This window comes from Urocitellus parryii, chromosome 6 (assembly GCF_045843805.1).
Source record: "Urocitellus parryii isolate mUroPar1 chromosome 6, mUroPar1.hap1, whole genome shotgun sequence".
Taxonomy (NCBI): Eukaryota; Metazoa; Chordata; class Mammalia; order Rodentia; family Sciuridae; genus Urocitellus; species Urocitellus parryii.
In genome coordinates, this window is record NC_135536.1 from 102,978,276 (window position 1) to 102,992,516 (window position 14,241).

Genomic DNA, 14,241 nt, shown 5'->3' on the forward strand with positions numbered 1-14,241 from the left:
ATATCTGCTGTGTAGCTCCTGATCCATTGATTACAATTTGTATTGATTTTAGGAACGGCATCAACTGCAACTCCAACTCCTGGAGCATGAAACAGAAATGTCAGGGGAAATCACTGATTCTGACAAGGAAAGGTAAGAGGAAATGCCCTTTGTCACGTTGTGAATATCAAAGGTAGGTATGCTCTGTTCTTGTGGGCTCATTTGACCCTTGCGTTTTCACTCATGTGGTTTTCACTTACTAGAAACTTATGCAAGGTGACATTGTATTGAGAGCTTCCAGGGTGGAGCAGGTTCTTTTAGGCACTTACAGCCATCTTTCCCCTGCACTAGATGTTGGGCACACTCAAGCACATCAAAGATGCCGCAAGTGCAAAAGTTCAATCTATAAATGTTCTCCCAAGCCTTGAACTCTGCAGGATGTACCTTGTTGATGAGAAAGCTCATCAACTATGACTAATACTGTTTGTCCTGGAAATTAATTTTAAAATGCTTTTGTTTGTTTCCAAACCTTGGATTGCCCTTTGGCTATGGGCATATAAAACCCTAGATGGAAAATATGGGAGTCGTCCACTTTCCCTCTAGATATGGAAAGGCAGAGCAGTGGCCCTCCCATGGCTGTCCCTTGAAGGAAAGGAGGCTGGAATATTGGAGCACTTTGGGTGAGTTACTTAACTTCCCTAAGGCTCTTTACTAGACTGTCAAATGAGAATTCTTTTTTTAAAGGCGGAAAGGATGATAATGTTGAAAGCATGGTCCCTCTTATTGGATCACATTAGGACGGAACTTTAGACCATATTTTCCACCACTTAGTATATGCTGAAAAAAATACCTGTTTTCCTTCCTCCTTTTTTTTAATGTTTTAGTTGTAGTTGGACACAATACCTTTATTTATTTATCTTTATGTGGTGCTAAGAATCGAACCCAGTGCCTCACCCATGCTAGATGAGTGCTCTACCACTGAGCCCCAGCCCCAGCCCCTTCCTTCCTCTTATATAACTTCAAAGTTGTCAAGGTTATAGAAGTGTTTTTTTTTTTTTTTTAACTGTAGTATTGAGGAGGGACTGGCAGAGCTGAGTGGTGCAGACTACCAAACCCTTCCTCTCATGCTCCATGCTGGGGGCCCCCAAGGCTAGAGTCATCTGGGGCTCCTTTGGTTTCTTTGAACCAAACAAAGTCAGAGAATCATTTGTGCTGTTTCAAAACAGAAGGATGAAATGCTCTGTGACCTGAGCGACTCTGTTTTGATGTGGAGAAGGTCTTTCAACATGTTCTCTGTTTATCCCAAATAAATTATGTGTAGGCTAACTCTGACTCCAGCTTTTCTGGGACTCTTGCCCTGGATTTCACATATTTTATTGTGATGCTAGACTCTCCCTCTCTGTCTTCCTAATCATGGCAACTGGATGCTCCAATCCTATTAACCCTGACTACTGTCTTTTCTGTGTTTCTGGGTACATCTTTCTATACTGCATGTTATATTTCCTTTTCTGTTATCATACCTGTAAGTGGAAAAAAAAATTCTCTTTCCCCGGAAGGTGTAGCAATTGGCTTTACATAGGATACAACTTGAAAGTGGGAACTTGGAAGAGTCCTGTCTTCCTTCTAGTCATCTAGGTTGTGCACTGTAAGAAGAGCCTGTCTTGGAGTTTCTTTGGCAGTATTTCTACAAAGCGGTGACCTCCTGTGCTGGTGTGACTGCATTGGTTTAGGACTCAGTTGCTTTTTTCTCCCTGGGTTAGGTATCAACAGCTGGAGGAGGCATCAGCCAGCCTGCGAGAACGGATCAGACACCTAGATGACATGGTGCATTGCCAGCAGAAGAAAGTCAAGCAGATGGTTGAAGAGGTAAGCAGCAGTGCAAAGCCTCAGGACCAGGAGTGCTTCCTGTGGTGGGGAGACTTCAGCCCTAGAATGAATGTGGCTCTCTCAGCAGTTTCCTCTGGCTCCCACATGAACTTACCCAGGCAGGGATTTCTTCATATGTCTGGTGTGGACTGGTGATTATCCTTCTAAAAGAGGGCTTTCTCCACACAAAGTATTGCAGTTAGAAAGCTGTGAAGGCAAGTGGGTTCATAAATGCACACAGTCTAGGAGGACATATCGGTGGTGTGAACAGAGAGGTTGACTTGAGCTCAGGGTGCTGCAGCCTCCCAGACCCGCCTGCCTCTCCCTCCCAGCCGCCACTGATGTCCTTTCTCCATGTCTGAGTGCCTCTTCCTGTGCTGCTCCTCACATTCCCTTTCCGTGTCTGCTTCTCTCTTTTCTCCCAACTCCCTGTTTTCTCTCTCACTCCTGTTCTTCATGCTTTCTTTTTTCTGTAGTCTTTTCTCTTTCATAATGATCTCTATAACATGAAATGAAGTCACATATTTATTCTTCTGGGGATGTTTTACTTTTTTTCTAAATGAGAAAAAAGCAGGTAAGTTGAACACTTACATCTCTCTAAGAGGAAAGAAGAGATCTTTGGGCTTGGTCAGGGTTGTTCATCTCTCTCCCTCTTGTGCTGACTTGATAGAGGGGAGTCCATGCTGTTGTAAAGCCTGTCACATATTATTGTAGTTTGATAGAAAAAGAACAGTCAGTGCTAATGGGGTTATAAGAAATCCCTTGGGTTAAATTCTCTAACTTGCAAAAAAGAAGAAAAGGCATTAATTCAATTCAACATTTGTTTGTCACTGGAGAACTGAAAAAAAAATTTTTGCCTAATACTAAGCACAACCCTAAAGAGATAACTGTTTTATTAGTGAATTATTAAAATTAAAAGTTTACTTAAATAATTCATACACATGATAGACAACATTCAAAGTTTATGTGTTTTATTAACCCATAAAATGTTGGGGATGTTAGTGTGGTGGTGTTAAAGTCAGTGAATTAGAAGGATGAGGAGGGACACTTTTTTTATTGGCTATAGGATAAGCACACATGTCACCCAGATAGAATTTTGTCCCAGAAGAGAAGCCCAACCATACCGTGTGAATCATGTCTTTTATGAGCTTGCACAAAAGTCTCTGGGGAGAAGTGGAATCAGTTAAAGAGAAGCTAGGCCATACCTTTGTCTGATTTCCACCCCAGGTAGTGGCCACAGGGGTGGTTCTGGCCTGCCATCAGCACCAGGTGGATCTCAGAGGTATTTCCAAAGGGGAAGCATCACTTGTTACAGTTCCATCTCAGTGAACCTTGGCTTTCAGGGCATACTTTTTCTGCATTTGAATTCCACACACTGGAAGTCTGGGGCAAAGGTGATCTCTTGTTGTCTCCCATGGGACTCCTTACCTGTGGGAGCTGCATTTCTTCCTCCTCACTGCAGGAGACTATGCTATTCTCATGTGACATGTTGGGAAACAATAAAACAAAACTTCACACTGATTGGCTTTTGATGCAGTTAAATCCTTATCTGTAAGGGTTTTAGAGTGGTGGCAAAATTAGATAGACTTTGTTATAAAGACACTTGAAAGGAAGTATAGACTTCTCTGCCTTGTAACCTGCCAGATTAGAACGAACGTACCAGTTTGAATGAAGTGGGGGAACATGCATGTGCATATACATGATTATGTCTCATTATCTGAGACTTTTGGCTCTAGGACTCCCCAAAGATACCAAAATCCTTGAATACTCAGATCCCTTGCATACAATTTATGTGATCCTTCCATGTACTTCAGATGATCTCCAGATTACTTATAATACCTAATGCAGTGTCAAGGCTATGTAAATAGTTTATGCAGTGTTGTTTAGGGACTAATGACAAGAAAAAAATCTGTACATGTTCAGTACAGATGCAATTTTTATTTTTTTAAATATACTCAATCTGAGGTTGGTTAAATCCACAGGTGAGGAGACAAAAAGCCAACTGTGTGTGTGTGTGTGTGTGTGTGTGTGTATAGGGGAGCATGTACATATCAATGTCCATGCTGTGTTCTCTCTGCATTCAGAAAGCCCACTCATAAGGATGGCGCCTTTAGAGTTGGCGCCACCTAGGGGCTGTCTGGGTTTTAACAGTGAATGGAGACATACAAAAAGAATGCTTTTTTTCCCCCTGAATTTAAATTACCTAAATCAAATAGTAAAAATGATTGTATTTTTCTAGTATACCATTTAACTTCTACAACCAAAGAATTGTTGAAAAATCTCAGCTGTGTATACATTTATGGAAATACATATTTTTTTCTTAAAGTTAGAAACATGGAAAAGCGGCATTGACAAATGAGCACTTTCAGAAGAGCAGGACCAGGTTGGAAGGAGTTGAGGGTTCTGATAATGGGGGCATTGGTTGGAGAAGTTGGGGAGGACATAACCAAGGAGCACTGTGAGAGTTGTGCTTTTAGAAAGAAGCTCTTATAGAAGAAGAAGTATATTTTTTTCTGTATTATGAGGCAGAGCCAGGCCAGAACCACTGGGTGGCACTTGCAAGAAAAAAAATTTCAGTGCTTCATTCAAAATATAGAAAATGTTTCTGATATTGGGAAGGTATGTAGCCCTTCACCAAGGGTGTCTTCCTCATGAAGTAAGAAGTCGAGTGAGGAGCTCTTCAGTGTTCCAACAGAATTCTGTGTTCTGTCATCTGAAAGGCTGTGTGGAGGAAATCCAGTACCTTTATATAAAGAATTTTTTGTTGTTTACTATGATGTGCCCCTTCTTATGATCTCAGCATTATCACTTTGCATAATGAGTGAAATCAGCTAAATCATAACTAAATCCCTCCAGATCACTTGGGCCAAGTTTTGAAAAATCTAGATGACTGAATTGGTCAGTGTGAATTCTTGAATTCTGGCTTTAGAAGAGAAGTGAATTTTTATCTGTAAACACCTGCTACTGAAAGAGAAAGAGAGAGGAAAGAGGCCAATTTGGCCTAGGATAGAGCCAGCCTTCAAGCAGATATTAGGGACAGTTTTCTTTCCTTCATGCTGAATCTGAAAGCTCGTATGCACCACAGCTCCACCTTTAGCAAGGATGGGAATCCAGTTTCCATCTACCTCTAGTGTCATTTTGGTCGTAATGTCTATGAAGAAACTTATTAATTTGATTGGCTTCTTTTTTCAGCCCAAAATGTCCAGGTACTACTACTGAGGCTCTTGGGAACCTTAAATATTAAGCAATCTATCTTTTCCACCCCTGTAGGATATCATCTCATAATAATAGTGGTAATGATAGTAATCTAAATAAAAAGTGACTGGCCCACATTTTATAGTCCTTAGCTCAGTAATGTCATAATTTCCATTGTGTGGGACAGTAAGGACTTGTACTATATAAGAAGGGTTTAGGGTGGGGAGGGGACCTTTTGCAATGTAGGATGAGTACGTATTTTTTTTAATTTTAATTTGTTACATATAACAGCAGAATGCATTAAAATTTATATTACAAATATAGAGCACAATTTTTCATATCTCTGGTTGAACACAAACTAGAGGCACACCATTTGTGTCTTCATACATGTACTTAGGGTAATGATGTCCATCTCATTCCACCATCTTTCCTATCTCCATTCCCCCTCCATTCACCTTCCCTCCCTTTGCCCTATCTAGAGTTGAGTACATATTTGAAGGGGTAAATTCATTGAAGAAAAAAAAAAAAGCAAAAAGAACAGTGTCTTCTGCAAAGTGTAGGGTAAGTACCTGCACTAGTCTAGGTCTTTCTACAGGATTATGTCATTTGTCATGGAGGTCAAGCTTCTTCTTCCCATCACTAGCTCTCTTAGCTGATTCTGGGTCTGACAAAAATAGTATGCAAAACAACAATGACATCAACAAAAGCCCCACCTGTGCAGACTGGGTACTGTGGGCCTTTTAGGCTGCTTTTTTACTCCACAAGTGATTCCAGACTGCAGCCAAGGTTGAGACCCATGCCCCAGATTTTCATAGCAGTGGCCTGACTCCCCCTGTTGGGTTTCATGTTTTTCATGAATTCAGCCAGCCTCCCTGGGAAGCTCCTAGACCTGAGGGGGAAAGCTGCTGGTGAACTTGGAGTAAGAAGGTCTCCATGGAAGAAAGCCCAGGGGACTAGTCACCAGGGATTGGAGCACTAAAGTGAGAAAGCTGGTCCAAGTCTGAAACTATCCAGGTCCTGTCAGGCAAGCTTTGTTCCTTGCCAACCCCTAAATCCTGGGTCCTGGGAGGATTCTATAAAAACTTGTTCTTAATGCTGTATTGGCCTGAGGGTATGTAGATCATAACATCTTTCTATAGTCATCCAGATCAATCCTGGAGGGATGATATTACAAAAGGGACTGAGATGTCCTTGTTAAACAGAGAATAGAGACTGAAGTTTACAGAATCCAGTCTACATCATATCTTTGGAGGCTGGGAACCTAACACTTAACACAGAGACTGAGTGGTTCTCCTGGATCCTTTTCCCACTGTGCACATCTGGGTGTATCTGCTCTCCTCCTGGTTTAAACAATCTTCTTCTATTTATCAGAGGACCTTACACTTGGCTGTACTGTACCTCTTTAGAAAAGAGACAAACAAGCTAGACTTGATGCACACCTGTAATGCCAGGGATTTAGGAGGTTAAGGCAGGAGGATTGCAAGTTTGAGGCAGCCTGAGCAACTTATCAAGACGCTGGTCTCAAAATAAAAAGTAAAAAGGACTGGGGATGTGACTCAGTGGTAGAGTGAGCCAGGTTCAATCCTAGTACCGCCAAACAAACAAAACAAACAGAATGCCTTGGTGAAATTATATTAACAATGACCATTTCTGAAGTGGAAGACACAGCAAAATGGTTTCTCAATTCCTATCCAATGTTTTTCAAAATATTTGCTCACCATCTCTTAGACCCTTTTCAGAGTGATGATGCCCTCATCATAATGTGATGACAGTTCCTTGGGGAAACAAACTGAATGGGGGTGGGGAAGGGGGACAGACGACGTGTGGCTCTTCAGAGAGTAGCGACTTTGAGTTTCTGGTTCTTTGGCCAGTTGGCCAAACAGGGCTTCCCCTGTCTGTTCTGTGTGGAGCCCCCAAACTTATCTCCCCAGTCCATGAGTCACAAGTACCTCTTGTGGGCGGAGATTGAAAATTGTTAGGGATGATAATAAAAAGTAACCTGAAAAGTTATTCATTTCATTGTCTATAAAATGAGTTTAATATCATTATCTAGCTGAGAGGTTTTTGGGTAAGAGTTAAATGAGATGATGTCTAATAAAGCATTGTGTTAATTGGAACACAGGGAATGCCCAATAAATACTAGCTGCTGCTATTACTATTACTGCTGGTGAATGTCTTCCTGCTGTGTACACCTACAGTAAAGGGAAGTGACTGAAAGCAAGTGTAGCTGATTAAAGTACTGGCCAATACTCAGGGCTGCTGTTTTTTTCCTTTTGGAGGCCATGTGGGCCAAATCAGATCTTTTGGTACTCTACTCTCTTTCCTTCTGGGCTCTGTGCTGATCTTTAGCTTAGCCATCGGACTATTGAGTAGAATATTTACATGCAATGCAATTTTTAAAATTTAAATTCTTCCCAAGAAACTTCCATTTTAATTGGCTCAACCATTTGCTGTCACGGTTCATTTCAAAGTTGTTGTGGTGCACTGGAGTGTGCCACACAGAAATACACTTTGGCCAAATGTCCTGTTTAGAGGATTCTGTTTCCCGTCTCTGATAATCAGCCAGGTTGGGGTAGGGGAAGGAGCTGTAGCACTAAACCCTCATCCCTAATCCGCTCAATTCAACTGTCTCCAGATCATGTCGCACGAGCTCTTCTCCAGATTTAGTCTACGGCTCTTTGGAAGATGATACAGTGGTATTCTGCTCTGTGTGGAAGCGATTCCCTCTGCTGCTCCTGATTAGAAGAACACTTGTACGCCCTCTGCAGGAAGAGGTGGTATTTACTGTGATGAGCCAAGGAACAAAAGAGGAAGGACATTCTATTCAAAAGAAAATCGGATCCTGTGGGGCTCTCATTTGTGAAAACACCCACATACTGTGACCTCAACTTGTACATCATAAAACTGCAGAGTCCAGAGAAATCTGAGATCCACAGAGCACTTTTTAGACATTTAGGTTCTCAGACATCAGGAAAGAACCACAATGAAAAAGACTACTCACCATAATTCAGGAAGTGTAGATTGACCTAGGATCTTGGAACATGAATCCTTTCTTATGGAAAAGCTGCTGTGGACACCAGATATAGTGATGGGAAGAGAACTTGAAGAACTTCAGTGCCCTGAGAAGGAAGTGTGCCCCACTGGATCACACCTCACAAAAGACAAGCAGTGCCATGTCCCTGTAGTGTGATTGCATTTGGGAAGTGGCCCTCAGGTGTCCTTTCCGAATGAGTATCAACACTAGTAGGCTCTCTCTCCTTGTTTGTTTAAGAAAAGTTTATCCAACCTGGGCATTTTGCCGGATTGGACAGTTCAACAAACCTCGTGGAAAGAGAAGTATGTCTGATGAAACTATTTGGCTAAAATATACTGAAGTGAAATATAGCTCACGTATACTTTATTTTTATAGGGGTCTTTCTGGACATCCACAAGTGCTGGTTTTTCATCAAAACTTAATGTTGTTGCTGGGAACTAGTTGGTCGTAGCAGCAGCAGTCTTGTGAAGGGGGTATTAGCTTCTGTAAACCAGTGGACTGGGCTAATGGAGGTAGTTCATGGGGAGGCCCACCATGCCTCTGACACTGGATAGTTCTCTCGCCTCACATCTTTGTGGAAAAGCCAGGTATGCAGATGTTTTCTTGTCCGCATTTGCCCTTAGTCTTTCATTTTGATATTTCTATCTGGTCCTTTTCCAGTCATTCCCTACTTGCTTCAGCCACTTCTAAAATTAACTGCTACTAAGTGGCTGCAACCAATTTACCCTGTGCCTGGTGCACCATTTAAACATGGATCCCACACACCCTCCTGAGCATCCAGAGTTCCGCAGGACCTGGAGTAAGCTTGAAGAACAGCTCACCAGGACGCTACACTATGGCGGCGACTTACACTGTTTTCAGGAATTCCTCTACTCATCCCATGTTTTTCTAAGTCTCTGGTGGAAAAGTCTCTGGCATTTGTTCCAGTGGAATAGATTCATTACCCACTTTCAAAAGGTGTGATAATCGGAATGAAGGGAGTGCAATGACCTTCAGAGATGGTGGAGCACCAGCTGAGTCCCCCAGGAGGTGGGCTCCCCTGTTTCTTCTCTCTTTTGGATATGGACAGTACCTGGAGGCCAGACAGGCCTTGTTTTGTGGAGCAGATAGTAGAGGTTCAAGCATCTCTATTGACCTGAGAGTACCTCCTAAATATTATGGCCTAGAGCCTCATTATACCTTCCTCTCATCCTGGCCGTGGTCCTGGGCTAATTCATGATCTTCTCAAATCTGCGTTCCTTCCTCACACAACCGGTATTCAGCTGCTCTTCTCTGCCTTTTCTGGTGTCCCCCAGTTCACCTCTTTCTTGCCTGGGGATGTGGTAGGAATTTGAATTACTGCCTAGCAAAACCCGAGTTGTGTGTTCAAACGCACCCCATCCCCAGCCTCCCTCGCCCTGTCCTTAACTGCATCTCCTCTCCTGTCTGGATGCTCCCACCCAAAGGAGGTGCTCCTTGATAGTTTGAGGCAGAATTTATTTATAGTATATGAAAATGTTAGAGTTTTGAAGTCTAATGTTAAATATGGTATTAGTTACATCCTTGTTTTAAAAACCTTAACACTTTATCCAAAATGCAAAACTATTAGAAAGAGCATAATTGTGTGAACCTTTGTTCTCTACGTATTCTTGCAAGAACTATCACAGTGCACTTGATGATAGAGCTTGATTAATGTTTTCATGGCACCAGTGTCTTCCCTAGGGAGAAGGTCTTTTCTTTGTAAATGTCACTGAATCCATGTTCTCTTTATTGAACTTGTTTCTCATTTGCTTTGAACTATTCTCAGAGACCTGGCTGACCAGTTTCTGTCCCTAGGAAGTTCATGAGGCTGAGTAGATCATGTTCCGGGTCTCTACCAGCTGTTGAGCATGTCTCTTTTTTCAAGGCTGTGTATACAGACCTCACATTCCCACATTCACCCCCTCTGAGTGGTATCCATTACTCTATTTTGTAAATCCAGGAAACTGAGGCTTACAGTCTTAGAAAATAAGTATCCAGAAGTCTCTCAACAAATAATGGTGGTGCTGGTTCCACTCCAAGGTCTTCGACTCCAAAGCTAGCTTCTTCTCAGTTCTTTGATTGGGGGAAAAAAAATCAAGCTAAAGAAAATTAGAGATAACAATACTCCACATACCATTTTCTAGAATTAAAAAATGCTGACATTTTGACATGTTTTTGTTTCTATTTTTTTAAAATAAAAGGAAACATTGCAGATAAAGAACAGGTTCTTCTTTTTTTTATTATTCCATCCAATTCTATCCAGGCCATGAATCCATACTTTTAGTACAGAGATATGTGTTTATTATTAGTATATGGCTTATTTTGTGTTGAAAATTTTTGCATAGATTTTAATCTATACTGTAGAAAATAAATCATATTATACACATTTTGCAACTTACTCTGTATGTGTGTGTGTGTGTGTGTGTGGTACTGAGGATTGAACCCTGGGGTGCTCTACCATTGAGCTACATCTTCAGCCCTTTTAAAAATTTTGAGACAAGTTCTCACTAAGTTGTTGAGGTTTGCCTTGAAGTTGTGATCCTCCTGCCTTAGCCACCTGAGTTGCTGAGATTACAGGTGTGTGCATGGTGCCCAGCTGCAAATTACTCTTTTTTTCTTGTTTTGTTTTTGATGTTATTACATATACATTTAAATTATTTATTTCATTGGCTGCCTAATATATTTTTATCTGAATGTATTATAATTTGTCTCACCTGTTGATAGACATTTATTAGTTTCCCAGGTTTATTATTCAACAAACTGCATCAAACTTGCCTCCATCTTCTCTAACTGGGAAATACCCTTGCAGGAGGAATGGCCAGGGCGTGGGGTTGATGCAGCTTAGCTTTACTGGATACTGCTCATGTGCTTTCCAAAGCATTCCTACATTACATCATATATGAGAGGGCAGAATTCTCCAAATGCTCATCACCACCTGGCACTGTGTGAACTATAATTTTATCCAGTTATGAAATAGCATCTCATTGTTTTAATTTTAATTTGCGTCAGCCTGACTTCTACCCATTCCAGATCTCTTGACTGAGCGACTTTTCATAAGCTCCTTGACCATTCAGGTGTCCTCCTTCATGTATATGGGTGATAATACATCCTCTGTTCATGTTTATATTAGGTTTTTATCTTTTCTCCTGCCGGTTTGTATAAACTCTCCATATTATTAATATTAATCACTTATCAAAGACATTTGGGTGACCTAGTATGTGGTGTCTCATATTGTACGACTTTTAAATCTTGGTAAAGTTATCAGTCCTTTTGTGCTATGCTGTACATCTTGTTTGTTGTAAAGATATTTTCTGTAACTGTTTTGAAGTTTTGTTTTTCTTCTTTAGGTCTTTAATTATGCCTCATGTGCCCATCCCTTCCATCCGTTCCCTACTCCATTTTTTTCATGTAGCACTTACTGCCTGCTAATGCACTTTGTACTTCTCCTGTCAGTTTTACTTATTTATTTTGTTGTTGTCTCATTGCTAGAATGTAAGCTCTATGCAGGCAGGGACTTTTGTCTGTTGTGCTCATGGCTGTATCCCTGATACTTGGCATGGTCACTGCCCTGTAGTAGGTGTTCAATAAATATTTATTTGATAAAGAATAATTCATGTGGGATTTATTTTTTTGCATATGGTATGACTAAGGCATCTTTTTTTTTCGCTCATGAAAGCTGATTTCTCAAAACCATTTTTTTAAATGTCACCTTTGTAAAATTGTACTTCTTTGCCCTGTGCCACTGTCTTTGAATACTTCTGTCCTCCTGCCCCTCTGCTGAAGTCTAAAGGACAACCCAGGCCTTTGCTTAGTGGGAATGGGGATTGAGGCAGAGCCAGGAATAGCACACAGGGAGCTCTCCTCTGGTGGGACAGTCAGTAAACACGGAAGAAGTACCTTTTGTGAACGGAGTCCAGAAATGGACGTGAGTTCCTGCTCTCAGAGGGCTTTCTGGCTGACATTTCAACTCCTCAGGTCTGAGACAGAATAAGCCCAGTTGTGAGCTTTGTGTACTGGGAACACAGAAGCAGGACCGCATAGTGGTTAAGTTTGAAGGCCCTGAGTAAATAAAATCTGGCTTTGCATCCTGCCTCTGCTCCTGATCTGGCTTTGTATCTTGAACAAATGACTTATCCTTTCCAAGATTCTGATTCCTAATCAATAAAATAAGAATAATCATCATAGGCCTTCCTCCACGGATGATTATAAGGTGGCTGTAAAGGCCACTGAGAGCATGCATGCCAAGTGCTAATAGCACAGTGCCTATGAATCAGTACTAAATTTGGTGCGGGCGGAGAGACTTCAGGGAGGAGGTGGTGTTGGACTGGGTCTTGCAGGATAGCTTGAATTTTTCGAGGCAGGAATTGAATGAGTGGGTAGGGTTATACCAGACAAGATATAGAATAAATAAAAACAAAAACATGGAGGCCAGAAAGCATAGGGTGCGTCCAGGGAACACTGATCTAGTTTGACTGGATTAGAGGAGAGATTGCTAAATGAAGAGGCTGGAAATGTAGGTTGAGAGTAGTTGTGGTAGGTGGTCAACACCAAGCCAAGAAAAATCGTCTTTATTACTTTGCTCATAATTCCTCAGTGGCTCCCTATTTCCCGATCATATCTGAGTCTCTGATTGAGGTTTTTGGCAGTGGGTGCTGGGAAAATAGGAGGGGAAAGGGCAGGAAGGACAGCTGGGAGGGAGGCTGGGCTAGTGCTGGGGAGGGCTGATGTCCAAGGGTACTTGAACTTCATTCATGAACATTTTTGAAAATACCATTTTTTTTTTAGCCTCAGGTGTGAATATATGTATATATTCATTACATTATTCTGAAATAGTTCTCTCCCTGGATATTGCTATGAAGCATCTGGTGTTTTGTCTCTGAAACTACATTCATCAGAGAAAGCACAGGGATAAATCAGCTGCTTCCCCACTTCTCCATTCCACCTGCCTTCTCTAAAGTCACAGCCTGAAGAATGAGGGTCCTTGCAGGTTTTCTGTCACAGAGCTCATACCAACCTTCTTCCCATCCTTTCCTCACTTTTAGGGCAGCAATGCAGGGCTAGTTTGTTGCCCCAGGAAGGATAGGGGCAGACAAACCTCTGACCAGCAGGAAGGTGTGAATAAAAGAGCCTGGGCCTCTCCCAATGGATAGAGACTTTCTTGAGTTGAGGTCTTGGCCCCACCAACGTCTAGGTGCTTGTTGAGGGGATGAACAAATGGTGAATCTCTTGGATCCTCGTTGAGTGGGGATAACCACCTGTGTTCGTTTCTCAGCATCGAGGGCTAACCCTGCAAAGGCCAGGTACCCAGTGCACATCCTTCCTGCCTTCTCAGTGAAAGCACTCGGATTGGGAAGCCAGTTTATCCACCCTTACTTGACATTTTTATAGCCAAGTCATTTTTAGGTACCCTGGAGAATCAGTTGCTCTCCTTAAAGAGAAGTTAGGTTATCTTTAATAAAAGATAGAAATCATACCAAATTAGATTATTTTACCTCAGAAGGCAGTTTCAATGGATTCTTTTGAATAGCATAGTTCTATTATTATATATTACTTCAAACTTAATAGAAAAAAATTGATTAAAATATGTGCCTTGTTCATATGTAGCCTGGCTGAATGCCACAAGGCACATTAATTGAAAATGAATTTCCACAAACCCAATCAAGCATCATGAAGATGAAAAATGTACCTTTTCCCCTCCGTTCCTTCATTGATTTTTCATTTTGCCCACTCAGAGCTTCATTTAGCAATTCTTCAGTTGAATTTTGTTGTGGCCTTAATTCATTCCCTTCACTCCCTCCCCACAAATGAGATAATGTTCCATTTTCCTTCCCCTTATTAAACTGTTCTTTCATGCTGCATTAAGGCAGGGCAGATTCTGATCTTGTCATATTTCTCTATGTATTATTTTTTTAATAAAAGAGTCTAAGCTTTATTATTTTTATTCTTGAATTTTGTGATGGCTTTTATCAAGGAGAATGTACTTTAAGAATACAATAGCTATGAAATTACAGCATTAAAGACTTTCAAAATAGAATTAAAGGATGCTATAGCAAAAAAAATCATTTTCAGAGAAAGAATGTAAAATATCAATTTTTTTCTCTCTCTCCCTCCCTCTCTCTCTCTCTTCAATGCAATATATAGGGATCAAACATGATTCCTGTTTTGTT

At 41.2% G+C, this 14,241-nt stretch overlaps 1 protein-coding gene across 1 annotated transcript in view; it reads left to right on the forward strand.

Annotated features, from left to right (window-relative positions):
- The window catches only part of Myzap (myocardial zonula adherens protein), an 86,412-nt gene that overhangs the window by 42,884 nt on the left and 29,287 nt on the right, over positions 1 to 14,241 (forward strand). The window contains exons 9-10 of the mRNA XM_026384872.2: positions 53 to 132; positions 1,740 to 1,845. Coding sequence (XP_026240657.2) covers positions 53 to 132; positions 1,740 to 1,845 — 186 coding nt within the window. The remainder of the gene's footprint in view (positions 1 to 52; positions 133 to 1,739; positions 1,846 to 14,241) is intronic.